Source organism: Manis javanica, chromosome 10, assembly GCF_040802235.1.
Source record: "Manis javanica isolate MJ-LG chromosome 10, MJ_LKY, whole genome shotgun sequence".
NCBI classification, from domain to species: Eukaryota; Metazoa; Chordata; class Mammalia; order Pholidota; family Manidae; genus Manis; species Manis javanica.
This window is the reverse complement of record NC_133165.1, coordinates 84914555-84942006: the sequence shown is the minus strand read 5'-3', so window position 1 is coordinate 84942006 and position 27452 is coordinate 84914555. Positions and strand designations below refer to the sequence as shown.

Sequence of the window (27452 nt, the reverse complement as noted above, 5' to 3'; positions counted from 1 at the left end):
AGATGCCACCAAATCTATTTATCCTCTAAAGTCCACTCAGGACAAGTCTGGAAGATTTACCCCTGGACAGACAGGCAAGGTGGGATGAAGGGTGAAGAAAGGAGGTAACGTTGAGGATACCCAATAGGAAATAAAAATGTAACCTCAAAATCCTGGGAGCTGGAGCTGGAAACCCACCAGGAACCACTGCAAAATCTCTGGGGTCGGATTTGTCTCATCTTGAGCTTGTTCTTTGCTTCACTCGTGAACCCAGCACTAACTTAAAGCTCCTATATCACTGCATCCTTCCAGTTTCTGCTCCTGCAGTTGACTCCCAGGTTCTCAGTACTTTCTAGTTCCAAATGGCCTTCAACTAGCTGTTTGCCTCACTTAGCACTATTTTTGGTAACTCTGGTGAAGTAGATACCTGTGTGGGAGCTCCAGGTATCAGAAAGCACGGGGGAATTTACACTTACTGAGCATCTACAGCCATTCACATAATGAGGAGACAACAGCTCCTGGAAGGGAATGATGACTGATGTTAACCCCCTGGTTTCACAGAAGTTAAGCCAGAGGATTCCTGATATGATGAAGAGCCAGCCAAAGCAACAACTGAGTGCAAGGTCCCCTACATCCTTTAGGAGCCCAAGGCTCTGCAGGTACAAGGCCTCTTCTCAGGCCTTAAAGCCACTGCCCTCTAAGGGTATCAGCCAGTCTTTGCCTGAGGCTCTCTCTAGTTTTACTTGGTACTTCCATGACAACTTATGTCGAGTTCAGGCACTAATTTTCTGGCTCAGACTACCCCAATCCATGTTTTTGTATGGATTATGACCAAATTCTGAATCCTGGCATCTAGCTCAACGTCATCCAACAAAACTTGAGTAACCTAAAAGTCTAATTCTGTAGGATTTGTTCACATACATTCCCAACATGGCACATGGTCTCCCCAAATTATGTAAATGACATGGGTTAAAATATTTAAACTTAGCCCTACTATTAAGTAGTAAAGAATGAAAAACAAATTAGGAATTTATATATATTCTATACATTCCTAAATAAATAGGAATTTACTTAGGAGTTTACTATGCATATTAACTGCTTTATATATTCTTCATTTCATATTTACAACTTACCTGCCATATGAGGTACCATTATCTCCATTTTACATGGAAAGAAATCAAGACTCAGCACAATTAGGTGGCTTGCTCAAGGTCCTCAGATAGTAGGTGCAGAGGCACGGCTTTAACCCACGTTTTGTCTGACTCCAAAGCCCAGTGTTTTCTATTACATAATGCTGCTTCCCTAGAGTGGGTTTAAATGGGTGAGAAGAGTTGATAAATGTTGAATCCTTCAACTTTGTAAAAGTGAATTTGAGTAACATTTTAACTTCATTTTCAGGAGTGGCCCAATAAGGAAGCACTTGGTCATTAACACTACAGACATAACAGGGCCCCCAAGGGTAACTTAAAGAATTCAAGTTTAATAATTACCTAACACCATATATTCACACCCAGTATTTGAAATGATTTAAAAAATGAGAGCTCAGCTTGAAAAGATGACTAATATTTAACCTTTATTGTTGATTAAAAATGAACTTTCTAAAATATTAGTAAATCTCATTTTTAGCTCTGTTTTGAATTGTTGGTACCAGTGAAGTAACATTTTTCTTCTTTGAATCTTTTCTTGTAAAATTATAGTTTTCTCTTTTTCTAGAACAGCAGGAAGTTCCTTCCAGTTCTTAATAAAGATAAAGGGCGCGTCCATGGACTTGAGTAACTGCAGAGGAGCAATATGGTAAGCAGGTGCATTTCCACAGCTGCCAGCTGTCATTACATCTTCTACCACAGGAACTGAGCCGTGGGAGCAAGCCTCGTATATCCTATAACATTCCGTGTTTACTCCCACTGGGCACAATGTGAGATCACTCTGTAGCAAAGCATCTTGATAATTCTTAAGGCTTTCATTTGTTTCCTGAGGCTTCCACCTAGAAAAAAAAAAAAACTGTAGTTTTCACTTTACTAAGCATATTTTTTGTGTAAGAAAAGATTTTGTCTTCTAATGTTAGTTATAGGAAATGGCCAACACGTTATAGAACAACAGGTAGAAGAGGTGTAAAATCTTGTAAATAGACTTCTTGAAAATATTTAAGAATTTGAAAAGTTTACAGCTACACATTTTTTAATCTAGTGACCACCATAAAATTTCTGCATGACTGTTAATTCAGGTAATATTCTCTAAGTGCCAGGTCTTCTTTCTCTACTTCAGCCCCCAAATTCCTGCCCTTATGGAACTCATATTCTAGTTCTAGTGGTAGAGATGGATAGTAAGCAAGTCTAGCCAGTAAACTATTTAGGAGTTAAGTGCTGTGAGTAAAAATAAAGCAGAGAAGTAGGAGGGAGTTTCTGAGTGGACAGTGTTGTAACTGTAAACGGGTAATCAGGGAATGTCCCATGCAGGGACTTCTGAGCAAGGAGATGGAGGGAGAAAACCATGCACATATCTAGGGGGAGAACAGAGTGTACAACATGCACAGAGGCCAGGGGACAGCATGTGCCTGGCATGTTCACAGAACAGCAAGGAAGCTAGGGTAGTTGAAGCAGAGTAACTGTGAGGGAGAGATGCAGACAGTGAAGTCATAGCATCCCATCATGCAGGATTTCAATCAGGTGATGGACCTGATCTGTTTTATCAGAATTAATCTGGCTGTGTTGAGAATAGACTGTACAGGGGCAAGACTAGGAGTGGAGGGAACAGTAGCAAGACACTCTCTCCTGACCACTCCTGTTTTCTCAGTGAAGTAAGCAGTAAGGTCACAAGGAAAGAGTGGTTGGAAAGAGAGAAGCAAGCAGAAAACAGTCTTCCAGGAGAGGGGAGAGCACAGTGACAAGGGAGGTGTGACTGCTGGGCACCTGCTGTAATAGTCTGACACCAGCAGTTTAGCTGGGATTTATGAGCCATTGTTGTCACTGCCCTTTCATGGTCCTTCACTCACCTCACCTTTACTTTATTCTTTACCCCACTTAAATTTCATAGTCAATCATGACTGCAAGTACATTCAGCTTCCCAGTGAGATCGATGGGCACCTTCCTCTAAGCTGTCTGGCTGCATGACTGCAGGTATGGAGCAAGTATAAAAGAGCTGGATTTAACCAGAGTTAGGGTTTGTTAGACTAGGCAACTAAGGAGTTAGATTATTACAGGGAATGAGCTGGAACGTCAGGAAATGGGTGTTACAGAGAGCAATGCTGGAACTTGAGGTCACGGAGAAGATGCAGTATGAGTAATGATAAGGTCTAGGCAATGACCAAGATAGTGAATGGCCAAGGTCAAGTGAAGACTCAGATCACTACCGGAGGCAAGGGAACTGCCAGACCAGGGCCACGGAAGGACCATGTACGTAGAGTTGGGAATCACCAAGAATTAGGCTGGAGACGTTGGAGAGAGTGAAAGTATATTAGGAACTCAACTCTTCCAAGGACAAAGGGGATAAATGCAAGGGTCAGTAAAAGACTTGAAAGAGGAAGAGTAATGGGTGGTTTTATCTGATCATGTAAGATTCAAAATGGGAGGTTTTAGGGAGGAAAAAAAGGCAAATGGTCTGGAAGCAGCACTGAGAAGCAAGGACACCTACCCCACCTCCAGGTGCAAAGGTATGAGAGAGTTACAGGAATAATTCTATCCCCATTACATGAGCTTTGCCATTTACACTGCCTCGCTCACTCTGTTCCGGGCACACTGCGCAGGGTTCTTCAAGCATGATGGGCACACTCCTGCTTTAGGTCCTTTACGTTTGCTCTGCCCTCTGCCTGGATGACTCTATATTCAAACACACACAAGGCTCACCCCTGCACTTATTTCAGGCTGGTACCCAAATATGACCTTCATACTAGAGCTTTCCTTCACCAATCCACCACAGCAAATGCACAACTTCCAGTACCTTCCTCTCTATATATCTCTCCACTGCTCCATACTGTTTTATATGGCATTTGCCATCTTCTGATACACAATATATTTTACTGCTTTGTCCCCTCCAGCAAACATTTAAGTTTCAAGAGGGCATGGACTTTTGACTGTTTTGTTCACTGCTGTATCCCTCATGGCTAAAATAATTTCTGGCATATAGCAGTTGTTTGGTAAGTATTTGTCAATTGAACAGATACTATAAGATTACACTAACAATAGAGTTGTGAGTTGTGCTTTCCAAAAGAGTTTCTGCTACAATTAATATAGTTTTAGATCTAGAAGGACATTTTTTAGGCATTACTTCTCCGATGACTGCTTTATATACACGAAACTCTGTTTATTTAAGAACAAAATAAATGATTCCAAACTTTCTTCTTTCACTCGTGAGTACTTGCTTCATGATTACTTTGTTAAAGATGGAAGAAACTTAACCCTATTAAGTCCATCCATCTCCCCACCCATCCAACCATCTACTCTCCATTTATCCAAGGCCTACCTGTGCAAGGTCTTATGCTAGATCTGGGCAAAGAATATAATTCGTGGCCCCTGTCCTCTGGGGGCGTCAGGTTCCTGAAGGTGTGAGGAATATTTTGTGCTAGTCTTGGAATACTCAACTGGTTTGCTGACCATCTCAGGGAGGAACCTAAGACCCTACTGGCATTCAAAACATCCTGCTTATCAAGTCTGAATAACAAATATTACTGAGGAAGATTGAGCACCTAATATTTGCATATGATAGTTGTTATTGTTTCTCTTCAAGATGGACTACAGCTATAGGAGATTATTCCTATTTAAAGTTTATACAATCCAGTTTCTTTAATTACCAGTATATCTTCAGAGGAAAGACAGGTATTAATGGTGTTAACAATGTCTCTTTGGAAACTTGTACTGCCTCACAAGTGATTCTCAGACTGCAGAACAAAATGGATGGATCAAGTAAACACAGAACTTACTGTTCTCTTGCTGAAACCCAACAAAGCTTATCATTCCCATCTTGTTTCAAAATGTTCATTAGTGCTTGTCTGGAGGAGTTTTCATAAACGGTTCCTAAGAAATTGCATAAGTAAGGCCTTTCATTATGCAACATTGACCAACTTGCTTCCACCACTGGAAAATTCCTGTATCTATAAAAATAGGTACATATGAGTTAACAATATATACAATAGGATTGGCAAATTCCCATAACCCAACATTTGAGGAGCATAATCATATGGAGAGATTTAAAATATGATTTCTAAACCCCAAATTGTAATTTTCCATGTTTAATTTGGAAAAGTCCCTGACTGTACAGACTTAAAAAAGAATCTCACATTGACATCTTTATAAAATTGCTACAGAGATTATGCACCCAAAGTGCTTTGTTTCTTACATTCTTCAACTTCTATTACATGCTGGTAGGTATAAGGCACACTGAATTCAACCTTCAAAGTATAAATAGCCTTCTCTATTCATAATGATCATGATTTAATGAATGTTTTAGTTAAGGGATGCAAAGATTACAGAATACATATTGTAATGAAAAAGAGCTCTAATTCCAAAGGCTTTTCAAGCAGATTTTTAAATAGAGCCTGTATGCCACACAGGAGAGGCTGGCTGCAATCAGCCCATTCTAACGGGCATTTGGAAATAACGGAGATCACACTGTGTGCCTGAGATACAAACTTCACATGGGAGGAAAGCTTTATATAACAGTCTCTCTCAGTCTTGGCATTACTACCATTTTGGGCCAGACATTTCTTGTTGCAGAGACTGTCCTCTACACTAGAGGGTATTCAGCAACAGCCCTGGCCCTTAACTACCAGATGCCAGAATTACCTCCTCCTCCCATCTGTAACAACTAAAAATACCCCCAGACATTGCTAAATGTCTCCCAGGGGCACAGTATTGCCTCTGGTTGAGAACCAATGATCTGTAAGAAAGATACTGGCCTAGTCAAACAGTACCAGAATTACAAGGAGTTTCCATTCAATCAGTATGAACAGGTTATATACTGCTACTGGGAAAAGTAATTATTTTGTTTCAAAACATTTTACAGTATCAGCTCTACTCAAGGAAGAGATTCCTCAGAGTGTCTTAAGTCTGGCTATACTCAATATAAAACCTTTTGTTTGGTCCTATCCTCAACCTACTTGAATATTATAGTGGCAGGCCAGGGAATATGTCTTATTAAAGCACTCCTGTGGTGGTATTTGTGTAGCCAAGTTAGCAGCAGTCTAACATCATATCTGGTAACCACTGACAGAATAATGAATAATAAATACTGCATTCAAAAAGTAGTTAGTGAGGTTTCTCACAATTCATCCATTTAACACCTATTTATTGAATACCTACTCAGTGCAGACACTATTTTAGGCTTTGCAGATAAAGCTGTGAACAACAAACACAAATCCCTGTCCTCTGGAAGTTTATGTACTAGTGGCAACTCATTTAAAACCCTCTATTAATAGGAAGATAAAAAATAAGCATTCCACTTTGTAGACTTCATAAACATATTGAGAAACCTTTGACATTATTTAATTAACCTCTATTATTATAGAAGAGATTTGTGCAAATTCAACCAGTCTTAGTGGCAGATGTGAGCATATTATAATCCTATCAAATCCAAGGGTACTGTGTGCTCCTGATTTAATATGCCTTTAAAGTAAGGTTCTTCTGTTTTTACTGTAAATTACAAAGACTAAATTTAAAGAAGGTCTATCTGCCTGACACACACTGTTACACATCGCTTCGGGGTACTCCTGATAAACCTGAAAATTCATCCTATGCCTTGGAGTTGTAAAACACAAAAACGTAACTCATCTGCTCTTGTCATAAAAGGCTAAAAAACACTAAAAACCTTATTATTGTTACTGAAGCATGAGACTAAACCATATTTTTGCCCTCAGAAAAGATTGTACCTAGCATCCCAGATGATCCCATAAGAATTACATTTATTATACATTAAAAACACAATCTCCCTGATTTAGACATTTAGGTAATGTGTAATATTTTACACTTACGTTGCTACTCCTAAAGGCCACTGAAAAACATCCACATCATTAATCCAAGGGCTGTCATATATTATGAAGAGCAGCTCCACAACGCCTCCATTTCTTTTGAGGAATCGGTTTATCCATTCATTATTACAATGTTCATTTCCAAGCAAAACAACAGCAAGATGCTGAAGTTTTTGAGTTTGCACTAAATTTTGTGCATAAAGTAACCACTGGGTGGCATAAAAGATCTTAGTTTTTTCTCTTCCATTTAAAACAAGTACCACATTGTTCACATCAACGGAGAAGTACCCTGGGACTACAGCAGGACCAGTGACGAAACTGTAAAAAAATACCCCAACAAAACAAAAACAAAAGTGTTTGTTACCAGAGAAATTTTTTATTATTTTATATAAAATCTATAATAAGATTTAATCTATATTCTTCCTGGAAACAATTTCTGTAATACAAGTATTTTAAACAACTTTGGATTATGGGGCATGGCTGTAGATTAATGGGAAATTTTGGTTGTAGGCAGATCAACTTGTATATGATAATCAGAAATGTGGTAGGTAACTTTTTTTTTTTTTCCCCAAAACAAGTGCTGGCTAGAATTTGAGTTGTTAAGCAAAGAAACACAGTTGAATAGTGTGCAAATCTGTGTAATACCTACTGGAGAGGTTAAGGTCAGTAGTTTCTACCCCTTTTATGGTGTGAGCTACTATGCTCTTTGAATTAGTGTCTGAATCCATGGATGAGAAAGGGTTGATGAATTGAGAAATGGAGAATGGCATAAATATTCATGAAGTTTAAGTCTCAAAAATATGTTAAAGAAGCCACATGCAATAGAATTAAACTGGATTATTAACTCTATACATAAAAGTAAACTTGAAATGGATTAAAGACCTAAATATAAAAGATGAAACCATGAAACTCTTAGATGAAAACAGGTAAAATATCTCTTGAACATAAGCAAGAGCAACTTTTTTCTGGATATGTCTCCCCAGGCAAGAGAAACAAAAATAAAAATAAACAAGTGGACTATATCAAACTAAAAAGCTTCTGTACAGCAAAGAACACCATCAGTAGAACAAAAAGGCAACCTACAGTATGGGAGAATATATTCATAAATGACTTACTGATAAGGGGTTAACATCCAAAATATATAAAGAACTCATATGCCTGAACACCCAAAATACAAATAACCCAATCAAAAAATGGTTGGAGGACCTGAACAGACACTTCTCCAAAGAAGAAATATAAATGGCCAACAGGCACATGAAAAGATGCTCCACATCGCTAATTATCAGGGAAATGTAAATAAAAACCACAATGAGATATCACCTCACACCAATTAGGATGGCCACTATCCAAAAGACAAGAAATAACAAATGCTGGCAAGGATGCGGAGAAATAGGAACCCTCCTACACTGTTGGTGGGAATGTAAATTGGTGCAACCATTGTGGAAAGCAATATGGAGATTCCTCAAAAGAGTAAAAATAGAAATACTACTTGACCCAGTAATTCCACTCCTAGGAATTTACTTGAAGAAAACAAGGTCCCTGATTTGAAAAGACATATGCACCCCTATGTTTATGGCTGCACTATTTGCAATAGCAAAGATATGGAAGCAACCTAAGTGTCCATCAGTAGATGAATGGATAAAGAAGATGTGGTACATATATACAATGGAATATTATTCAGCCATAAGAAGAAAACAAATCCTACCATTTACAACAACATGGATGGAACTAGAGGGTATTAGGCACAGTGAAATAAGCCAGGTGGAAAAAGACAAGTACAGTATGATTTCACTAATTTGTGTAGTATAAAAACAAAGCAAAAGAGAAGGAACAAAATAGCATTAGACTCATAAGACACTAGGAAGGGATTAGTGGTTACCAAGGGGTAGGGGTTGGGGTACAATAATTCATAATTACAATATAAGTTGGTCATGGGGATGGTACTATAGCACAGAGAATACAGATAATGATTCTGTATCATCTTACTACATTGATAGATAGTAATGCACTAGAGGGGGTGGGGACTTAATAATATGGGTAAATGTTGAACCACAGTTATGTGTTGTATATTTAAAACCAACATAGACTGTATATCAATGATACTTTAATTAAAAAAAGATAATATGCACCCTATGTTTATTGCCACATTATATACAATAGCCAAGATAAGGAAGCAACCAAAGTGTCAACAGATGAATGGATAAAGATATACATATATACAACAGAATATTATTCAGCCATAAAAAAGAAAGAAATCCTGCCATTTGTGAAAACATAGATGGACCTAGAGGATATTATGCTCAGTGAAACAACTCATGCAGAGAATGACAGATACCATATGATTTCACTGATTTTCAGAATATAAAAACAAAGTCAAATAGAATGAATAAAATAGCAGTAGACTAACAGACACTGAGAAGTGACTGGGGTGTGAAGCTAGAGCATGTGAGAGGGATAAAGGGGCACAAAAATTGCAATCATAGTATAAGTTGGTCACAGGAATGGCGGTACAGCATAGAGAATATAGCCAATGATTCTGTAACATCTTATGTTGACAGATAATAATTGCACTAGTTGGGGTGAGGATTTAATAATATGTGTAACTGTTGAACCACTGTGTTGTATATCTGAAACCAATATAATACTGTACATCAACTATACTTCAATAAAAAAATACACTTAAAAATGTTAAAAAAGCAAGCTGCAAAACACTCAAAATATAACTATGTAATTTGAAACTGTAAACAGAAAGAATATGCTTCTCTAATTTTTTAAATTCACAAGCAGTTTGAGCAGGTACAAAGAGTAGTTTAATAAAGCAAGGCATACACTCAAGGATGGAGTGTGGGCATGCAGCAGCGTAAACACACAATTTGAATGGGAGGATACACACCTAATTCATTACAGCTGTTGCCTGAGAAGGAAGGAAGAGGAAAGGGACTGGAGAACAGTATAAAGAAATCTTCAAAAAAAAAAAAAAAGAAAAGGAAGCTTCACATTTGTTGGAAATATTTAATTCCTTTAAGAGGAAACTTAAATCTCGGAAGCAAATAGGACAGAGAGCTGGAATTCATTAGTTCTAGGTGATAGGTAAATGGGAAACTTGTATTACTCTCTCTTCTTTACTGTAGGAAAAGACATTGTCATAAAAGAAACAGACATGTTTCATAACTCACATATTATATGCTGCTTAGAATAACCAATACGACTGAAGTTTAATGTGTACTAAATATTTTTTTATGATGCTATCATTGAAGGTTTATTATCAAGTCCCCACCCCCAGTGCAGTCACTGTCCATCAGTGTAGTAAGATGCTGTAGTCACTACTTGTCTTCCCTGTGACCTCCACCACACATGTGCCAATCATGTCCCTCAATCCACTTCTCCCTCCCTCCCAACCCGCTCTCCCCCACCCCTCCCCTTTGTAGTCCATTCTTGGGAGTCTGAGTCTGCTGCTGTTTTGTTCCTTCAGTTTTTTTCGTTGTTTTTATACTGCACAGATGAGTGAAATCATTTAGTACTTGTCTTTCTTGGCATGGCTTATTTCACTGAGCATAATACTCTCTAGCTCCATCCATGTTGTTGCAATGGTAGGATTTTTTTTAATTCATTTTGTTATCATTAATCTACAATTACATGAAGAACATTATGTTTACTAGACTCCCCCTTCACCAAATCCCCCCCACAAACCCCATTACAGTCACTGTCCATCAGCATAGTAAGATGCTGTAAAATCACTACTTGTCTTCTCTGTGGTTCACATCCCTCCCTATGCCCCCCCTACATTATACATGCTAATTATAAAGCCCTCTTTCTTTTTCCCCTCCCTTATCCCTCCCTTCCCACCCATCCTCCCTAGTCCCTTTCCCTTTGGTAAGTGTTAGTCCATTTTTGGGTTCTGTGATTCTGCTGCTGTTTTGTTCCTTCAGTTTTTCTTTGTTCTTATACTCCACATATAAGTGAAATCATTTGGTACTTGTCTTTCTCCATCTGGCTTGTTTCACTGAGCATAATACCCTCTAGCTCCACCCATGTTGTTGCAAATGGTAGGATTTCTTTACTTATTACAGCTGAATAATATTCCATTGTGTATATGTACCACATCTTCTTTATCCATTCATCTACTGATAGGTTGCTTCCATATCTTGGCTATTGTAAATAGTGCTGTGATAAACATAGGGGTGCGTATGTCTTTTTGAATCTGGGATATTGTTTTCTTTGGGTAAATTTCTAAGAGTGGAATTCCTGGGTAAAATGGTATTTCTATTTTTAGTTTTTTGAGGAACCTCCAGATTGCTTTCCACAATGGTTCCACAATGGTTGCACCAATTTACATTCCCACCAACAGTGTGGGAGGGTTCCCCTTTCTCTGCATCCTTGACAGCATTTGTCATTCCTTGTCTTTTGGATGTTGGCCATCCTAACTGGTGGGAGGTGATATCTCATGGTGGTTTTAATTTGCATTTCCCTGATAATTAGCGATGTGGAGCATCTTTTAATGTGCCTGTTGGCCACATGAATTTCTTCTTTGGAAAAGTGTCTGTTGAGATCCTCCACTCATTTTTTTAATTGGGTTATTTGCTTTTTTAGGTGTTGAGGCATGTAAGTTCTTTATATATTTTAGATCTTAACCCCTTACGAATATATTTTCCCATACTGTAGAATGCCTTTTTGTTCTACTGATGGTGTTCTCAGAAGCTTTTTAGCATGATGTAGTCCCATTTGTTCATTTTTGCTTTTTTCCCCCTTGTCTGAGGAGTGTGTTCAGGAAAAAGTTGCTCATGTTTATATTCAAGAGATTTTTGCCTATGTTTTCTTCTAAGAGTTTTATGGTTTCATGATTTACATTCAGGTCTTAGATCCATTTCGACTTTACTTTTGTGTATGGAGTTAGACAGTAATCCAGTTTCATTCTCTTACATGTAGCTGTCCAGTTTTGCCAATACCAGTTGTTGAAGAGGCTGTCATTTCCCCATTGCATGTCCATGGCTCCTTTATGATATATTAATTGGCCATGTATGTGTGGGTTTATACCTGGGCTTTCTATTCTGTTCCACTGACCTATGGGTCTGTACTTGTGCCCATGTACTGTACTAAATACTTTTTAAAATACTGTTTAATCTATCTTAAAATCAGTCACAATGGTTCTGGATTCTTTATAACCTGTTCAACCATTTCTTTGTAATGTGTTATTATCTTTTAATTTTTATTAAAAAGATGCTGAAATCTTTCTTTTACTGCTTATTATTGTTAGGGATAAAGACTAACATTTAAAAAATGCCTTTTATAGACAAGATACATAGGCATTTTGCACAGGTCATCACTCAACCTCCACAAAAACTGTGCAGAGTAAATTAGCCCCCATTTTGTATCTGGGAAATCTGGCTTCAGTTGCACAAGCTAGAATGGCAACACCAAGTTTTGAATCAAGATTTGTCTAACTTCAGAGCTTACGCTGTTCTCATGACACATTGGTTAACAAATACTAGAGTTAGTAGGTGTTATTTAAGACACAAAATCCAAATACATATTTTGTTCCTATGTGTCTGTACCATGTGACTCCTATGACATTATCTACAATGATAATAACCTCCGGGATCAGAGCCATGTTCTGAGTTTGCCTTGGACAGAAGGTAGCACTGAGATGGCCAGTGATTCAGTGATTACATATTTAGCAATTTAGGACAACCTGCGGAATCTGAGGGACTAGAAAACACTTTTGGGATAATGATGATAGTACTGATTGGTCTAAAATATTTATTATTGGCTGTATATGAATACTTTCTTTCTCTCTTAGAATTACAGGCAGGCATAATCCTTACAGCAGAAGTCTTCCAGTCCTCCTCCCAATGGCATATAAACTACTATTTTTTTTTAAGGACATAAAACATTTTACCAAGGATAAAATCAATAATTATCTAATAATATTTCAATTTCTAATTAGGTTAAGATAGGTTTTGCCTAAAAATGTTTCTGTCAGCATAATTTATCATAAGAGAATCTAATAATACCATGAGACTTTAACTATATCCTGACAGATATATCTTTATCTGTTATTGTTTATCTTTGATGTAATTATTTTAAAGTATTGTTCATAGGGTAAGGCTCTGAGATATAAAGCATTTTCAAATGATATGTTGAGGTATTGCTTTACATAAGCATATAATAGATGATAAACACTTATGCAGTGTTTTATAGTTCAGGAAATACTAATATGAGAGTATATATAAAATGCCAAATGAAATAATACAGTATATAATTGCTAAAGTAGTTTAAATGAAAGGGGAATCAAAGAGGAAGGTAAAGTTGAAATCTTCCTAGGAAATATAAGTATTATGAACAAAGGCAGAGATGTAGATAAGCTAGTGATTCAAGGATATATAAGCAGAATGAGATTACATATGGGCAACAGAACTAAGTTGGAGAGAAGCAGTGGGCTTGTAAGGATAAAAAGTGGAAATAGTTGTAAAGACTAAATACTGGTCACAGAGCTTTCAGTTAATAAATGTTAGATATTAGTAGGTGAAAAAGCAGGAAACAATATTCTAACTGTACTATAATTTTAATTATATATAAAAAAACACTGGAAGTAGACATGACAAAGTGCTGTTACCTTATTTTTAGAATTATGGGGAAAGTAGAATTATGAGTGATTAAAAACTCATCATCTGAATTTTCCAAGTTATAATAACCACTTATTAGTCCTTTTTATTATGTACTTATCTTAAAAAAAGAAATTTGCAATTTGAAAGTAAATGAACTTATTGCACAGGCCACTTAACCAACCATATGAAGTTGTAGCCTTGCTTGTAATGAGAAATGGCACTGAGATACTATTTCTCACCTGTCAAGTTGACAAAAATCTGCAAAGTTGGCAATGTAGTTAGTCTGTTGGTGATACTGTGGGGAGGCAGGCACACTCACAGATTTATCAGGATTTTGCCAAAATCTAGCAAAATTAACCACATTTATCTTTTGGCCCAGAAATCATATTTCTGGGGCTCCATCCCAGAGATACACTGGCAAAAACATGAAAAGACGTAAGTATGAACAAGCCTAATCACTCCAGCATTACGTATAACAACTAAAGGTAGAAACAAATACCCACTGGTAAGGAGACAAAAACCTTCCAATCAAGCATCCAATCAAACCTCTAGACTCCAGAGTCTAGATCACACTACCAATTTACAGGAAATACAGGAATCAAAATATGCTAATAGAGATGCAATCAGCAGCTCCAAAGCAAAACCAAATGCATAGCAAATAATGCAACTTCTTCAACAGTTAGACTGCAAGGGAATAAAATTTGTCTTAAATTTTTAAACACTAGATATTTGATAAAAAGTAATTTCTCCACATTAAAAAAGGTAAATGAACTTATAAATCTGAGTACTAAATATTAAAAAACAAAATTTTTGAGTCCTGACTATTTAGGATTAATTAAAAATCTTAAGTCAATCAGAAACAGATTAAGATGGAAGAAGACATTTTATAATTTAGTCAGAAAAGCCAAACTACACTTTTCCCTTTAAAAATTTCAAAAACTCAGAATGTTTTGGGCCTTTTTATCACAAAGACCCCCAATGACTAAAAATATGCTACATTTGAATAGGAAGAAACCAAAAGACAGGACCATTTTTATGCAGTATTAACTTAGCTGGACATTGCAAGACTTCTGTTCACATACCATGAAATTGGGAGCTGTGTAAGTGTTTTAATACCTGGTTTTAGTCATTTATTATAATGAAAAAGTATAGTAAACTCTGTTCTCAATCATTTTTATGTGAAAGGAATGCTTCTAATTGCATTGATATACATAGATTAACAAAATGAAGTATGATTCATTCAGGGCACATTTGACTGCCAGGAATTTCCACAGTTCCTTTTAGCACTTAGGTTCTTACAGAAGCAATGTCAGCCCTAATGATAATTGGCTTTCTGGACCTCAAGGCCAAGCTTAGGTTATGTTGAAAGCCACAGGGTCAATACTGTGGAGCTAGTTATAAATCAGAGGTTCCCAAACTTTCTTGGTTACCAGTGCCTTCAGTGTCTCAACAATTTTCAAAGTATCTTGCATGACAAAAGAAATGACTAATGGTTCAGTTTTTTAAGTTGTGGCATCCAAACCACTTAGTATTTATGTCCTAACAGCATAAAAGCCACTTAAAAAAGCAATACGCACACACTGAAACAAAAAATAATTCCAATTTCATTCTTTGCTAACCACAAATACTTCACAATGGGATGGATGTGTGTACCTGTTGAGCACTACACAACTTCTCACACCCTGGAATCATAGTGGACACTACCACTGTCATTACTGGTCCAGCACTGGGTTTTGGATGGTACTTGGATTTTAGCAAAGCAACCATGGAAAACCCAGCTCCACAAAGGCCATCACTGAAATGAATGTAGGATGGTCTAATGCTGAGACTGTGAACTACCTTGAGTTAGTAGTTTGCATGGTGTCTGATAGGTATGACAGCATAACTGTTTCCCACAAATATTTAAAAGATTTTGTGTGCCCCTGGGTGCTTCGGTACCTAGTCTAGGAAGCACAGATTTAGGTAAAGATATGTAGGGTTAAAAAAAAAATCCCTATAGGATTCAAATACTTTGTGCGTGTTGGTCTGCCTGCACAGTTTCCTTCAAAACCATTTTTCCACTTGGCCACTAGAGAAATCTATACAAAAAACATACGTATCTTGCTTAATCATCTTCAGCTGCTTTTCACTGTCCAAGAATAAAATCCAAGGGCCTTAATGTTGTACAAATAAGGTCCACCATGATCTAGCCCTTATCCTGCACGCCCAGTGTCAGCTATCCTACACCATTCACATGCTCTAGGGATTCTGAATGGCTTGCAGTTCCATGCACAAACCAGCTATTTATCAGTTCTTAGCCCCTGGCAGTGCCTCTGTGGGAATATAATCTCTCACTGCCTTGTTAAATCCCATTAATCTTTTAAGACTTGGCTCAGCTATTATTTCTTCTAGAAAGCTTTCTTGATTGACTCCATATCACCAGTTCTACTCAGACTGGGTTAGTTGCCTTTTTGCTGTATTTCCCTAACAACATCATAGAGTGTGCACACCCTTATTATTATGCTTTATATAGAGTATAGATATTATTTGTATGTTTGTTTCAACCACTAGTCTGTGAACTACCTGAAAAGCATTTTACTCACTTTGAAATTATCAGAGCCTACTATGAGTTAACTAGGAGGCACTCAGTAAATGTTGAATGAATAAACAGTAATTCTCTTTAAAGGTGTTATTACTCTACTAATTTACTTAAGTTCTCCTATTGCATTTAAAATATGAATAAAGTTACAAAAATTCAATTTAATAATACATTTTCCAGCTATATATTACATAAAGTAAGGCTTCTGTGTGAAATATTACAATGTATTTTTGTGTAATAAAAGGTACATCTTAATTTCCTAAGGTTATTAGTCAATCATCAATCATAAAAATTCCGTTAACTGAAGAATAAACATATTTAAGGAGTTCATATACAAAATTTTAAAACAGTGATTTACTCTTCTAGATTTCTTAGCATATATTTAATAGTCAGAACTTCTAGTTCTCAATATTTTTTCCCTTATCCTCTTTGGTCCCATTAAAAATTTTCCTCCCAGTCAGTACTTTCAATACCTAGAAAGTCTGGAGAAAATATTCAAATATTGAGGTCCAAGCTGAGTGTAAACAGAATATATTTTTTAGAATCCAATTAAATTGTTTCATTTTTTTCTAAATTCTAGAAGCACTGCTGAACAAACACTATACACACAAACACATATATACCATTATTACAGTAAGTAAGTTATAGATAAAATTACTAATTTCCCAGTTAAGAGTCTGGCAAATGCCTTGATAAAGAGTAAGTGCACATGCCAAACTATGCATATGACTCTATCATTGAATATACCTTTTGGTTGATACATAGTTTTAGGAAATTCAGTTTTATAAAATAGGTATACCAAACTCATGAATGACCTTTGCATTTGAATAGCTGCTGCAATTCACCGTGCTTCTGTGGTATTCCTGCTATGATTCCACACCTTCCTAATTCAGCACTTGTGATGGAACACTCCCATTCTCAGACTGGCTTGGCTGGAATGGGAGAATGGGTCTTAAGAAAAATTTAACTATATTGCCTTTGTATACCAATGAAAATTTTATTTGAAGCCTGCACTTATCTATAGTCCAGTATTTGGCTTAATGCAGTGTCAGTAACCATTAATATTATCTGTAAAAGCTTTCACTCACTTTGATGAGTAGTGAGCTCACAAACTTCTTATAGAAGTAATATCCAGAAATTCTAAAAATAGGATCATATTTTATTCTATCATGATTTAGAAATTAGTTCAAGTTTTCCATAAGTAGCAGATGCTCACTAAAATAACTTAAGTGGACTTGGGTAACAATGAATTAAGTAATTTGACATCTAGCTTTTATCAAATGGGTAAACATTTATGTATCTTCTGATAATGCCTGCACATGGACATTACAGGATTCTGAAGGCAATCTTATGGAGATGTACAAAGGCCATGATGAGCAAAAGAGTCCTCCTAAGAAATAAAGGATAACAACAAAAATGGAAACACAGAAAACAGAAAAAGGAGAACTGAAAGGTAGGAAGATGTTGTAGTACCTATTTAAGTAACAGTAAAAATAATAACAAGACTTCTATAGTGACTATTATGGGCCAGATACTGATCTAAGCACTGTACATCTATCAATGCATTTATCTTTAAAACAATCCTGTGATACAGAAACTATTACTTGCCTTATTTAAAACTTATGGAAATCTAGGCACATAGAGGTCAGAGAGCTAATAAGAGGTAAAGTTATAATCTGAACTGAGATATTTAGGCTGCAAAGTTCAGGCTCTTAACAACTCAATCATACTGCTACATTGCCCAGAGGTGACAGGGCAAACTGACTCAAAAGTTCAGTTTGTCCCACATGTATTCATGTATTCATATCCTGAGCAAAGGCTATGGATGCTATTGATTCAATGGTGAACATGGAATAATTTCTTCCCTTCTGAAACACAGAGATCTGGAAGTATTACATATATATTTTGATTCCATGTTTAATCAAACAACCTTCAAATAACTAGGCATCACTTGTAGCCTGCCTATATGGAAAGAATGTGCTGGTCAAGCCAATACAAACACATGTACTGACTGTCAGGTCTATTTCCATTCTGGGTTATTTACTTGGTATTCTGGATTACATTCTTTGAACCTATGATTTGATAAGAATCAGCATTCATAAGCCTGATCAACCCTGGGACACTGATGGTATCCTTTTACTTCTGCTTCAGACCTATTTGTGGGGCTAAAATTAAATGACATAAGCTCTTTGTAAACTTAAAGATTTTTTAAACAAAATGTAGTTTTACTTATTTACAACAAAGAATTATTTCAGTATCTTCAAGGCGACCAATTACTTCTGATTCACTTTTGGTCAAATAAAGCTGAACATGGTGAAACATTTAAGTTAGTACCCAATATCCCACTCAATTCAAAACTTGTAATTTCATACATATTTATTAATTTTGGAAAAAGAAGTTATGTACATTACTCTTCATGAGGATAAAACTTTAATATGTCATTTTAACACAACTGTAGACTTCCTTGAATACACAGTTCTACTAAGTCCTAAGAAAAAAGAGCATTGATATTTGAGAATAAGATAAAATCTCAGGTAAAAACTTTAGAAGATGCAGGTAAATTTGGCTTTCTTTTGGGAGTTAATGCTGTTTGCTCAAATCCTTTCCTATCATTACAGTAACACTGTATACTAATTTCTCTGTGAAATCTTAAGAATTTTTCTGAAAAATCTATGTATCATGGAAGAACTATTAGACTAATGCCCATAACACACACTTTCCCAAAACTAAAATATTAGATTAATATGCCTAATACCCATTTATTTTCAAATACTCAAATCCAACTACTGTAAGTTTAGGACTACACATAAAATTTTGAATAGCATTATATCAATAGAAGCCTGGGGGTGAAAAGAAAAATAATCATTACCAATAATAATTTAAAAACCTAAACCTTTTGGAGAATGATTACTTTGAAAAGATACATGAAGTAAATTTACTTTCAAAAAACTGTATGAAGAAAGAATTAAAGGAGTGAAAATTCCAATGATAGTGAGATTTTTCTCTTGACTTTTGTGGGAAAGACATGGAATCCTAACAGAAACCAGAATCTTTGGTGCACATTTTTTCCCCTAATGCAACTGTTATAAGAAGAAAGCAATTTAAAATAATAACTTTTTTATTCCAGTAAGAAAGCAAAATCTAGTAGAAAATAGCATTCTTTCATATACGAAAAATATCACAATTTTTCTAAATAAAGATCTTAATTCTATTTAAAAACTTTAGAAAATATGTAATCACAGATACAAGTTTTATAAAAATAAAAGCTCAAAGTCTTAAGAATATGCAAGTTTTATTATATCTAAAAAATAAGATTTCTGTGTAGGACAGGGCATATGATCAATAATATTATAACTTTATATGGTGACAGATGGTAACCACACTTACTGTGAGCATTTCATAATGTACATAATTTGTGGATCACTACCGTGTATACCTAATACTGTATGTCAACTATTCTTCGGTAGAAAACAATTTAGGAAGAGATTTCTGGAGTACTGCAGTACAATGGTAATATACCATCATATCATGGTAGAACTCACATATGAAATATATTTTAGTAAATACAATATTCAAAACTCCTAAGAACAGCTTTGATACTACTTGAGTATTATAAAAATATGTGAACATGACTATTATATGAAAGAGAAAAATGACATTACTCTTAAGTTTACATATTATTCCTCTAAGAAATGGAATGCTAAGTGCTTATCAACAATCAAAATGTTAAAAAATTTGAAGCATGAACTTTTCTATATAATCAGAAATATTTTGATAAAAATGAAACAAACATGGTTCTAATAAAAAGGAATATTTTATAACATCCGACTTCATAAGAAAATGTTCAGAATAAGCTTTTACCTACAAATACATATTCATGGGATTTACTCTTCTCTTCTTCACAAGTTGAAGTATTTCCTATAAAAATATTTTCCTTATTTTTCTAGCACTTACATAACACATTGTATAGAAACACAGAAGTTATTTTGCACAATTATTACCTGTAATGTGTTCTTCCTACAACTGAATTTCCTTCTCTCCACTGAGCTGTCACATCAGTGGGTTCAAGTAAGCCTTCAAAAATGTGCTCCCAGAGATATAAACCTGGTATTAAAAACAAAGACAAAAAACATTTACTAACTGATTTTTTCTGGTATGTGAGATGTATTTATGTTCTGTTCTTTTATATATTTGAAATTAGGAAACCAGACTTTATTCCTCTTTGGTCCTGTGGCAGACAGTTCTACCAAGCAATAGCTCAAAATCATCAATATGGCAACTAATGTATGAGTGACAGAACTCAGAGGTTGTCAGTGTAAAATGTAGCAAAGTGTGGGTATTTTAAAGACAATAACGTCTCTTATTCAAAATTTGCAAAACCTCTAATTATCACTGGACCTTCACTATGTATTTCATTCTGAAATGTGTTAATATTATAATGTAAGTTATTATATGATTAGAACTATGTCTGTATTACAACAAACTGGGGGGAATTCACCATTTTGTGCCAAACACAACCAGAAGAGTTCATGTATATACATATACATTCAATATTTCAAGAAGACAGTGACTCCTCCTCTCTTAAACACATATCTCTCACTGTATGATGCCTTCTGTAGACAAATGTCATTCCATCTGTTTTCTTAGGGGAGCCCCTGATGTTTTATGATTTCACCTCAATGAAAGCTCTGAGAATAGAGAGCAGTGCCACACAATGAGGTCCTCTGTAGATAACCTGGGAGCCCTGTTCACTTTTGCTTTTGTTGCCAGTACATTTGGTGTTATATCCAAAAAATCACTGCCAAGGTCAATGTCAAGCTTTCTCCTATGATTTCCTCTAGGAGTCTTATGGTTTAAGATCTTATATTGAAGCCTTTGTTTTGAGTTGGTTTTTGTATATGGTGTGAGGTAAGGGTGCAAATTCTTTCTTCTGCATGTGGATATGCATAAGTCCATCCACATCTTCAATCTTCCACCTTTGCTCCTTCTGGGCTACCGATGAACCAGCTCAGCCACTTGGTGGGACTTATAAGTCCATGAGCACCCACTCCTTACTGGGCCACTTGTCTCTCCACATAAAGTGAATGAGCAGATGTTCATTTTTTTGCCAAAAGCTCTGCTCATTGGGAGGATTTTCCATCACTAACATATTTCAAGGCAAACCTAGGGATGCTGCAATACAGTAGCAGTCCACCTTCAGTCAGCACTAATGTTCCAGGCTTATCTTTTTTTTTTTTCTTTCACCTGGACATAAGGAAATTCCGGTGAGACAACAAGCATGACTTGAGTGAAAGGCATCAATATTGTAGTGGCAGGTGCTTAGCCATAAGTTTGTTCAGTTTATTTGTATCCCCTGCTCTGCTTATAAAGAAGAGAGTGGATCTGAAAAGTCCTCATCACAAGAAAAAATACTGTTTATGTGAGGTGATGGATGTTAACTAGACTTACTGTGCTGATCATTTCTTACTATATACATATATTGAATCGTTATGTTGTACATCTGAAATTAATATAATGTTATACGTCAATTATGTCTCAATTAAAAAATAAATTTGAATTGTTTAAGCCAGTATATTTTTGGCAAATGGTTATGGCAGCTATAGGCAACTATAAATTATGGCACCTGGAAATGGGGTGCTACTATAACATATACTTAAAAATCTGTAAGTGGCTTTGGAAGTGGGGAATGGGGAAAGGCTGAAAGAATTTTGAGGTGCTTGATAAAAAAAGCCTAGATTAGATTGCCTTGGACAGATTATAGGTAGAAATATGGATGCTAATGGCCCAACTAGTGAGAACTCAGAAGAAAGGAGCACAGTAAAAAAAGCCTGTATCACCTTGGAGAATATCTAAATCATCATAAGCAGATTTTTGGTAGAAATATGCACATTAAAAGTGCTGCTGGTGAGGGCTCAGAAGGAAATGAGGAACATGTTATGAGACTGGAGAAAAGGGAATACTGGATTTACAGTAGAAGGCTTCGCTGAATTGTGTCCTGTAGTTAAATGATTGGCTTGGATATTTAGTTGAAGAGATTTCCAAGCAAAGTGCTGAAGCTGTGGCCTGGTTTCTTCCTGCTGATTAAAGCAAAATGTGAGAGGAAAGAGAAGACTGACAGAAGAACTGTTAAGCAAAAAGGAACCAGGACTTAATGATTTAGGAAATTCTCAGCTTATTCAGATTGCAAAAGAGGTGAAAAACTGGGAGATATGCTCTCAGGAAAGCATGCTTTAGAAAGGTGGCTGAGGCTGTGATTGCATATCCTTTTACTAATGCCTCAGAAGGATAAAAAGGTCAGAATATTCAGTTACACAGAGTGCTTTTGAAGATATTTGGTGTAATTTATGGATCTCCTCAGCCATCTCAACAGAAAGCAGAAATAGAGAGGGATTACCAGGGAAGACCTATGGAGGAACTCTTGTATAATGGAGTGAATCCTTGTGGCATACATAGGAGTCCCACAAGTTTTTTGAGAATGTTGTATCAGCAGAAACACTGCCATCTTGGACTAAAAAGGTTGGAGAGATGTTGAAATGAAAGAAGGCTGTTGGACTCCAAAAGTCCTACCAGCAGGAAGCAGACTGATAGAACTACTGAGTTGCAAATATATGCTACCCTTCACAACAAAGAAAGTGTACTCCAAGAGTGGGGGAACTGAATAGCTGGAAATAATGCTTTGAGCCACAAATTTTTTCCCGGCCTTGAAACCTAATGGAGTTTTGCCTGGTTAGATTTCAAATTTACTTGACCAGTGACTCCATTTTCCTTTCATTTTCTTCCTTTTTGATGGGAATGTCTGTAACTGGTATCCAATGATTGTGCCTGGAGACTAGGTTGATGAAGGTAATGTCTGACAAAACTCATCTGGCCACTCCGCTAGACTGAGAAAAGTCTGAAAACATGAAAACCTGTTAATACATAGATTTAATTAAAAACAAGAATAGGAAGTGGGAATTAAAGGGAAAAATTAATATAGATGTTGTAAAGAAAAAAATTGCTACAACTTGACAATTAGAGGCCTGAGTCTGAGTACTTGAAATTTAGAAGTCAGTAGTAATTTTTAAGGATGTATATTTGTATTCAAGTTTGAATGAACTTATTAAACACCATGGGCTGGGCATAATTCTCAGTTTATTTTCCTCTCATCTGATACTTTCTATCCATATCTCTTGTCATACTATCCATATCTAACTCATGTTTAGATATAAATAAAGATCTTTCTGCTTCACTAAATTCTTTGACTCTTCTAACCCTCTCTGAGGGCCCCATTCTTTCATTGAGCATAATATGTAACTTGGAACACTAAACTCTCACAGAAAAAATGCTTTTGTGGGCAATCAAGTTTAATAAGCGACATACAATATCTCCTTCTTGGACATTCTCAATGAACTCTTGGCATATTAAAGGCTCTGAGAGAGGCTTGTTTTACTTTGTTAAGTTCAATGTTTCCCAAACTTACTTGGCCATCAAGGGCAGGGGCCACATCTTACACTTGTATATCAAGCATCCAATAAAACTGTGCTCTGGTAAAACCAACAATAGAATATGTTTGTGCCTGTGTGTCTATGTAGGTAAAATTGTAATATTTCCAGACTATCTCACCTGGCTTTAGTATATCTGCCTATCAACAGGTGCTCAAGGGTGGAGAGAAGTATGGCTTTAGTGCATTTGCATCATTCCTCAGGGGCAGAGAGAAGTTCATCTCCATATCAATGGGTGATTACCTGGGCAGCAAAGGGCTCATCTGTACCTGAGAGGGGGGTTTGGGGGGGCAGGAGGGGGCATGATTTTGCTTCTGCTGGAGCAGGAAAGAGAAGGTCCCGGACTGCAGTTTGTAAGCTTAAATAAATGGATTTTAACTTTATTTCTCCTTTTAACTGATTTCGGTTTTGGAGGTATTTTGCCCCAGAATTTTCTTTCCCCAGACATACAGTCTATTTACATACATGTTTTCTAAAGAAAAGGAGAAATGAAATAGAGAAAAAGTGAAAAAAATACATCACAACTTAACAAATGATGAAATAAACTATAAATGTATTAAAATAAGATGAATTGGGCCCCGGAAGATGACTGGTTAGCCAGAGACGGGTAAGATTCCTCAAGGGAGGAACAACCTAAGACAGGCACAGTCACAGGGAGGCCATCAGGTGAGAAATTGGGGATCAACAGAGGTGAGCCTTAGAACCTCACCCCCCCCATTTTGAGAGAAATATTCTGCATCTGTGGATGTTTCATTGTCCTTGTCTAGCTTGGATTAACACATAGTCTACAGGCAGACACCTGATCATCTACATTTACACTCTTACAACACTAAACTATGTTTTCTACCTTTATCTTGCATCTACCTACCACTTCAGCATTTTATTAATAATAATAAAGGGAGAAATGTGGGATTCACATATAAATCAAGTATAAAAATCAAACAAATATTCATATTTAACCTGATTGTTTATAGTTCATAATGAGTGATCAAAACTGAAAGTTTTTGTGATAACTGCCCTTTGTACTGTTCACCATGTAAGAACTTATTCACTATGTAAGAATTTGTTCACCATGTAACTTGTTCGTTGTGCTTCAGAAGATTGGAGATTGACGAGAATTAGGCTGGGGGTGGATTAATGATTGTACATTGAGCACTGACTCCCCTATACAGAATTTTATTGTTGTTAACAACCATTTGACCAATAAGTATGAGAGATGCCCTCTCAAAAAACAAAAAACAAAAAACAAACAAAAAAAACACCATATTTAGACTGAACAAGACCTGCCAGACTCTCTGGAGACAAAGAATTGGTGTGATGGGGTGATTCCATTTGAGGCCTGAAGGCTTTTTTCTACTGGTATAAGCAAAGTGACCCAATTTATCACAGCAAATAGGAACAGTAAAGTTGCATTAATCCTAAAAGGAGATTAGCTAAAATAAAGAATAAAATATGGAAAAAAAAATAAGGTGAATTGAATATTAACAAAAGTGCATTTCATGATACTCTGACATGTCTTAGCTCTAAACATTAACTTACCAATGGCAGCTTTGCCCCAGATTTGTACATGGAAGTCTGTTTTCCCTTTTGTGGATTTATTTAATATTTGAAGGCTAGTTTTAAGTCTGTGTTGTTGCTCATATTTTTCATCTCCTTCCCAAGGATTCCATTCTTCACTTTCCAAAATAAACTGCTCTGTTTTAAAAAGAGAGGTACAGTTGTTTATTAGTCAGGTAGAGCTGCAGTCGCAGATGAATTCAAGCCATTTAAATGAGATGTTAGGGGGTTCTGGTTTTATCCTAACTTTAGTATTTCAGAGAGGTAAAGCAACTTAATTTGAACTGGTTAAACACACACATTAAAAATCAAATCAGAAATTTTTATTAAATGTTAACATGAGACATGAAATCTCTCCCCAAAGAAACCTTCTAAAACAGCTGGAGAGTATGTATCAAGTGACAAGTTTAACTTTTGCAATTCTTTATACATTGTATATCCGTAAACTATACGTAAAAACTGGACTTCAGAATGTAAAGTGTTCAACAGTTTCATATACTATAGTGCCAAATTTCGAAGAGGGAGATATAAACCCGAGTCGGATCCTGACAAAGGTCAAAATACAGGACAGGCATCAGAACTTGGAGGGAAAGCCCCCTGGCCTTCTGAAGGCACTGCGTGTTTAGAGAAGGCTCTTTGTTTCAATATGGACACAGCTGTCTGAACTCCAGCTGCATTCCCTGGAATCTCTGGCATTTTGCGACACCACCTTCGATGTTTAGGGCACTGTTTCGGAGATGCGCGCGCCTGTCAGCCTCAGGGTGAGGAGTGAGCACGCATGAGAGATTCGGGCAAAGGCTGAGGCATTCGTACCCGCTCCAACCCCGCACCCAGGGCTGGCCGTGGAAAGCTAGCGGGCGAACGGCCGCCCCGAGCCCGGACCGGACGGCAGGGTCGGCGGCCTCGTGGCTCGGCCGTCCCCGCGCGGGGTCCTACCTCGGCCGCGTCTCTCCTGCGCCGGGGCCGCCCCCTTCCTGAGGCCCCGCAAAGACCCGGCCGGCGCTAGGCGGCGGCGCCCGAAGAAGACGTGGTAGGCAGCGTAGAGGGAGAATAGGCAGTACAGGGCGATGAGAAACGAGCAGAGCCGCTTCCGCGTCAGCCGCATTCCACTCAGGCTTCCCGTTAAGACCGCCGCCGCCAGGGAGCAGGGCCGAAGACGGAGCCGCCACTCAGCCTCCGGACGAAGGCGGAGTTCGGTGCAGGCCCAGGACCTTAGGGAGGGAGTCGCCAGACCCCGCCCATCCCTGCGCAAAGCCCAGCCAGGCCCCGCCCTCCACCGCGCCCGGGCGTCTCCTCCGCCTCCCCGGCTCCGCCCCCGGCCCCGCCCACGTATCTCTACTTCCCGGCCCCGCCCACGCTCACTCAACTCAGGCTCCGCCTCCCACCCCGTCTCTCCTCGCCGCAGGCCCCGCCCCCTTAGGTGTAGCTGAGATCCCGCTAGTCCCCCGCTTTGGAATTGGGCGTAGGACGGCTGCACCTTCCTCGCGTGGCTCCCTTACCTCTGCAGTGTACCCACGGTCCTTTTCAACAGTGCCTTCCCTACCATATACATAAAGACTTCGCCGTTATTTGACCGCAAAGAAAATAAGCCAAAAGCCAAAAAACAGCACCCATCCTGGTCCATGAAGGCCAGGTGAAGGAACCGACCACACCAATTTTGTTCAACACGTAATCCCCAGCCCTTAGCATAGGGCCTGCTACAATGACAGATGAAAGAATACAAATACCTGTTAAAAAAGTTAAGTGGTGGTAGTGGCACAAGATTGACTAATGCTACTAAATGGTACATTTAGAATGGCAAACTTTATGTTATATATACTTTTAGAATGGCAAACTTTATGTTATATATATATTATCGCAATAAAAATATTTAAAAACTAAGTTTTATCACTGTAATGTGACTTGAATGCACACAGGCATGCAGTCTTTTGCCTAATAGAGGCTGTAAAAATGAATGGTCTCCATTAACTTGCCATGTCAGGCCTTGTGAAGTTGGGCTACAATCTCTTGTCAATTGTGTCCAGTTTTCTGTTCAACTTGTTGGGCAGTCTTGGTAGCCAGAGAGCTTGTAGGAGACAAGTGTGGAGTGGGCTGTTAGCGCCTCCAACTGTTGTGTCCTGACTGGTTCAACTTTTTACCATGATGCAGGGTCATCTTAATGTTGCTGGGAAAAATTTCCATCCCCTCCACTAGCAGAAATTTACACTTTTGGAATTTTTTGCTCTTGGGGATCGGATCTCTGTTTTCCACCACCATGACATCTAGATAATTTGATAAGGAAAATTTTATGACTG

The 27452-nt window shown here is 37.3% G+C and overlaps 1 protein-coding gene across 1 annotated transcript; it reads right to left on the bottom strand.

Annotated features, from left to right (window-relative positions):
• Positions 1-1533: 1533 nt before the first annotated feature.
• Positions 1534-26413, bottom strand: LOC108403882 (ribitol-5-phosphate xylosyltransferase 1). The gene is made up of 6 exons (XM_037007174.2): positions 26095-26413; positions 25141-25296; positions 20122-20224; positions 6941-7255; positions 4895-5065; positions 1534-1963 (listed from the first exon to the last, which is right to left on the bottom strand). Exons 1-6 carry the CDS (start codon positions 26261-26263, stop codon positions 1546-1548), a joined length of 1332 nt encoding a protein of 443 aa, XP_036863069.2. The 5' UTR covers positions 26264-26413; the 3' UTR covers positions 1534-1545.
• Positions 26414-27452: the final 1039 nt, after the last annotated feature.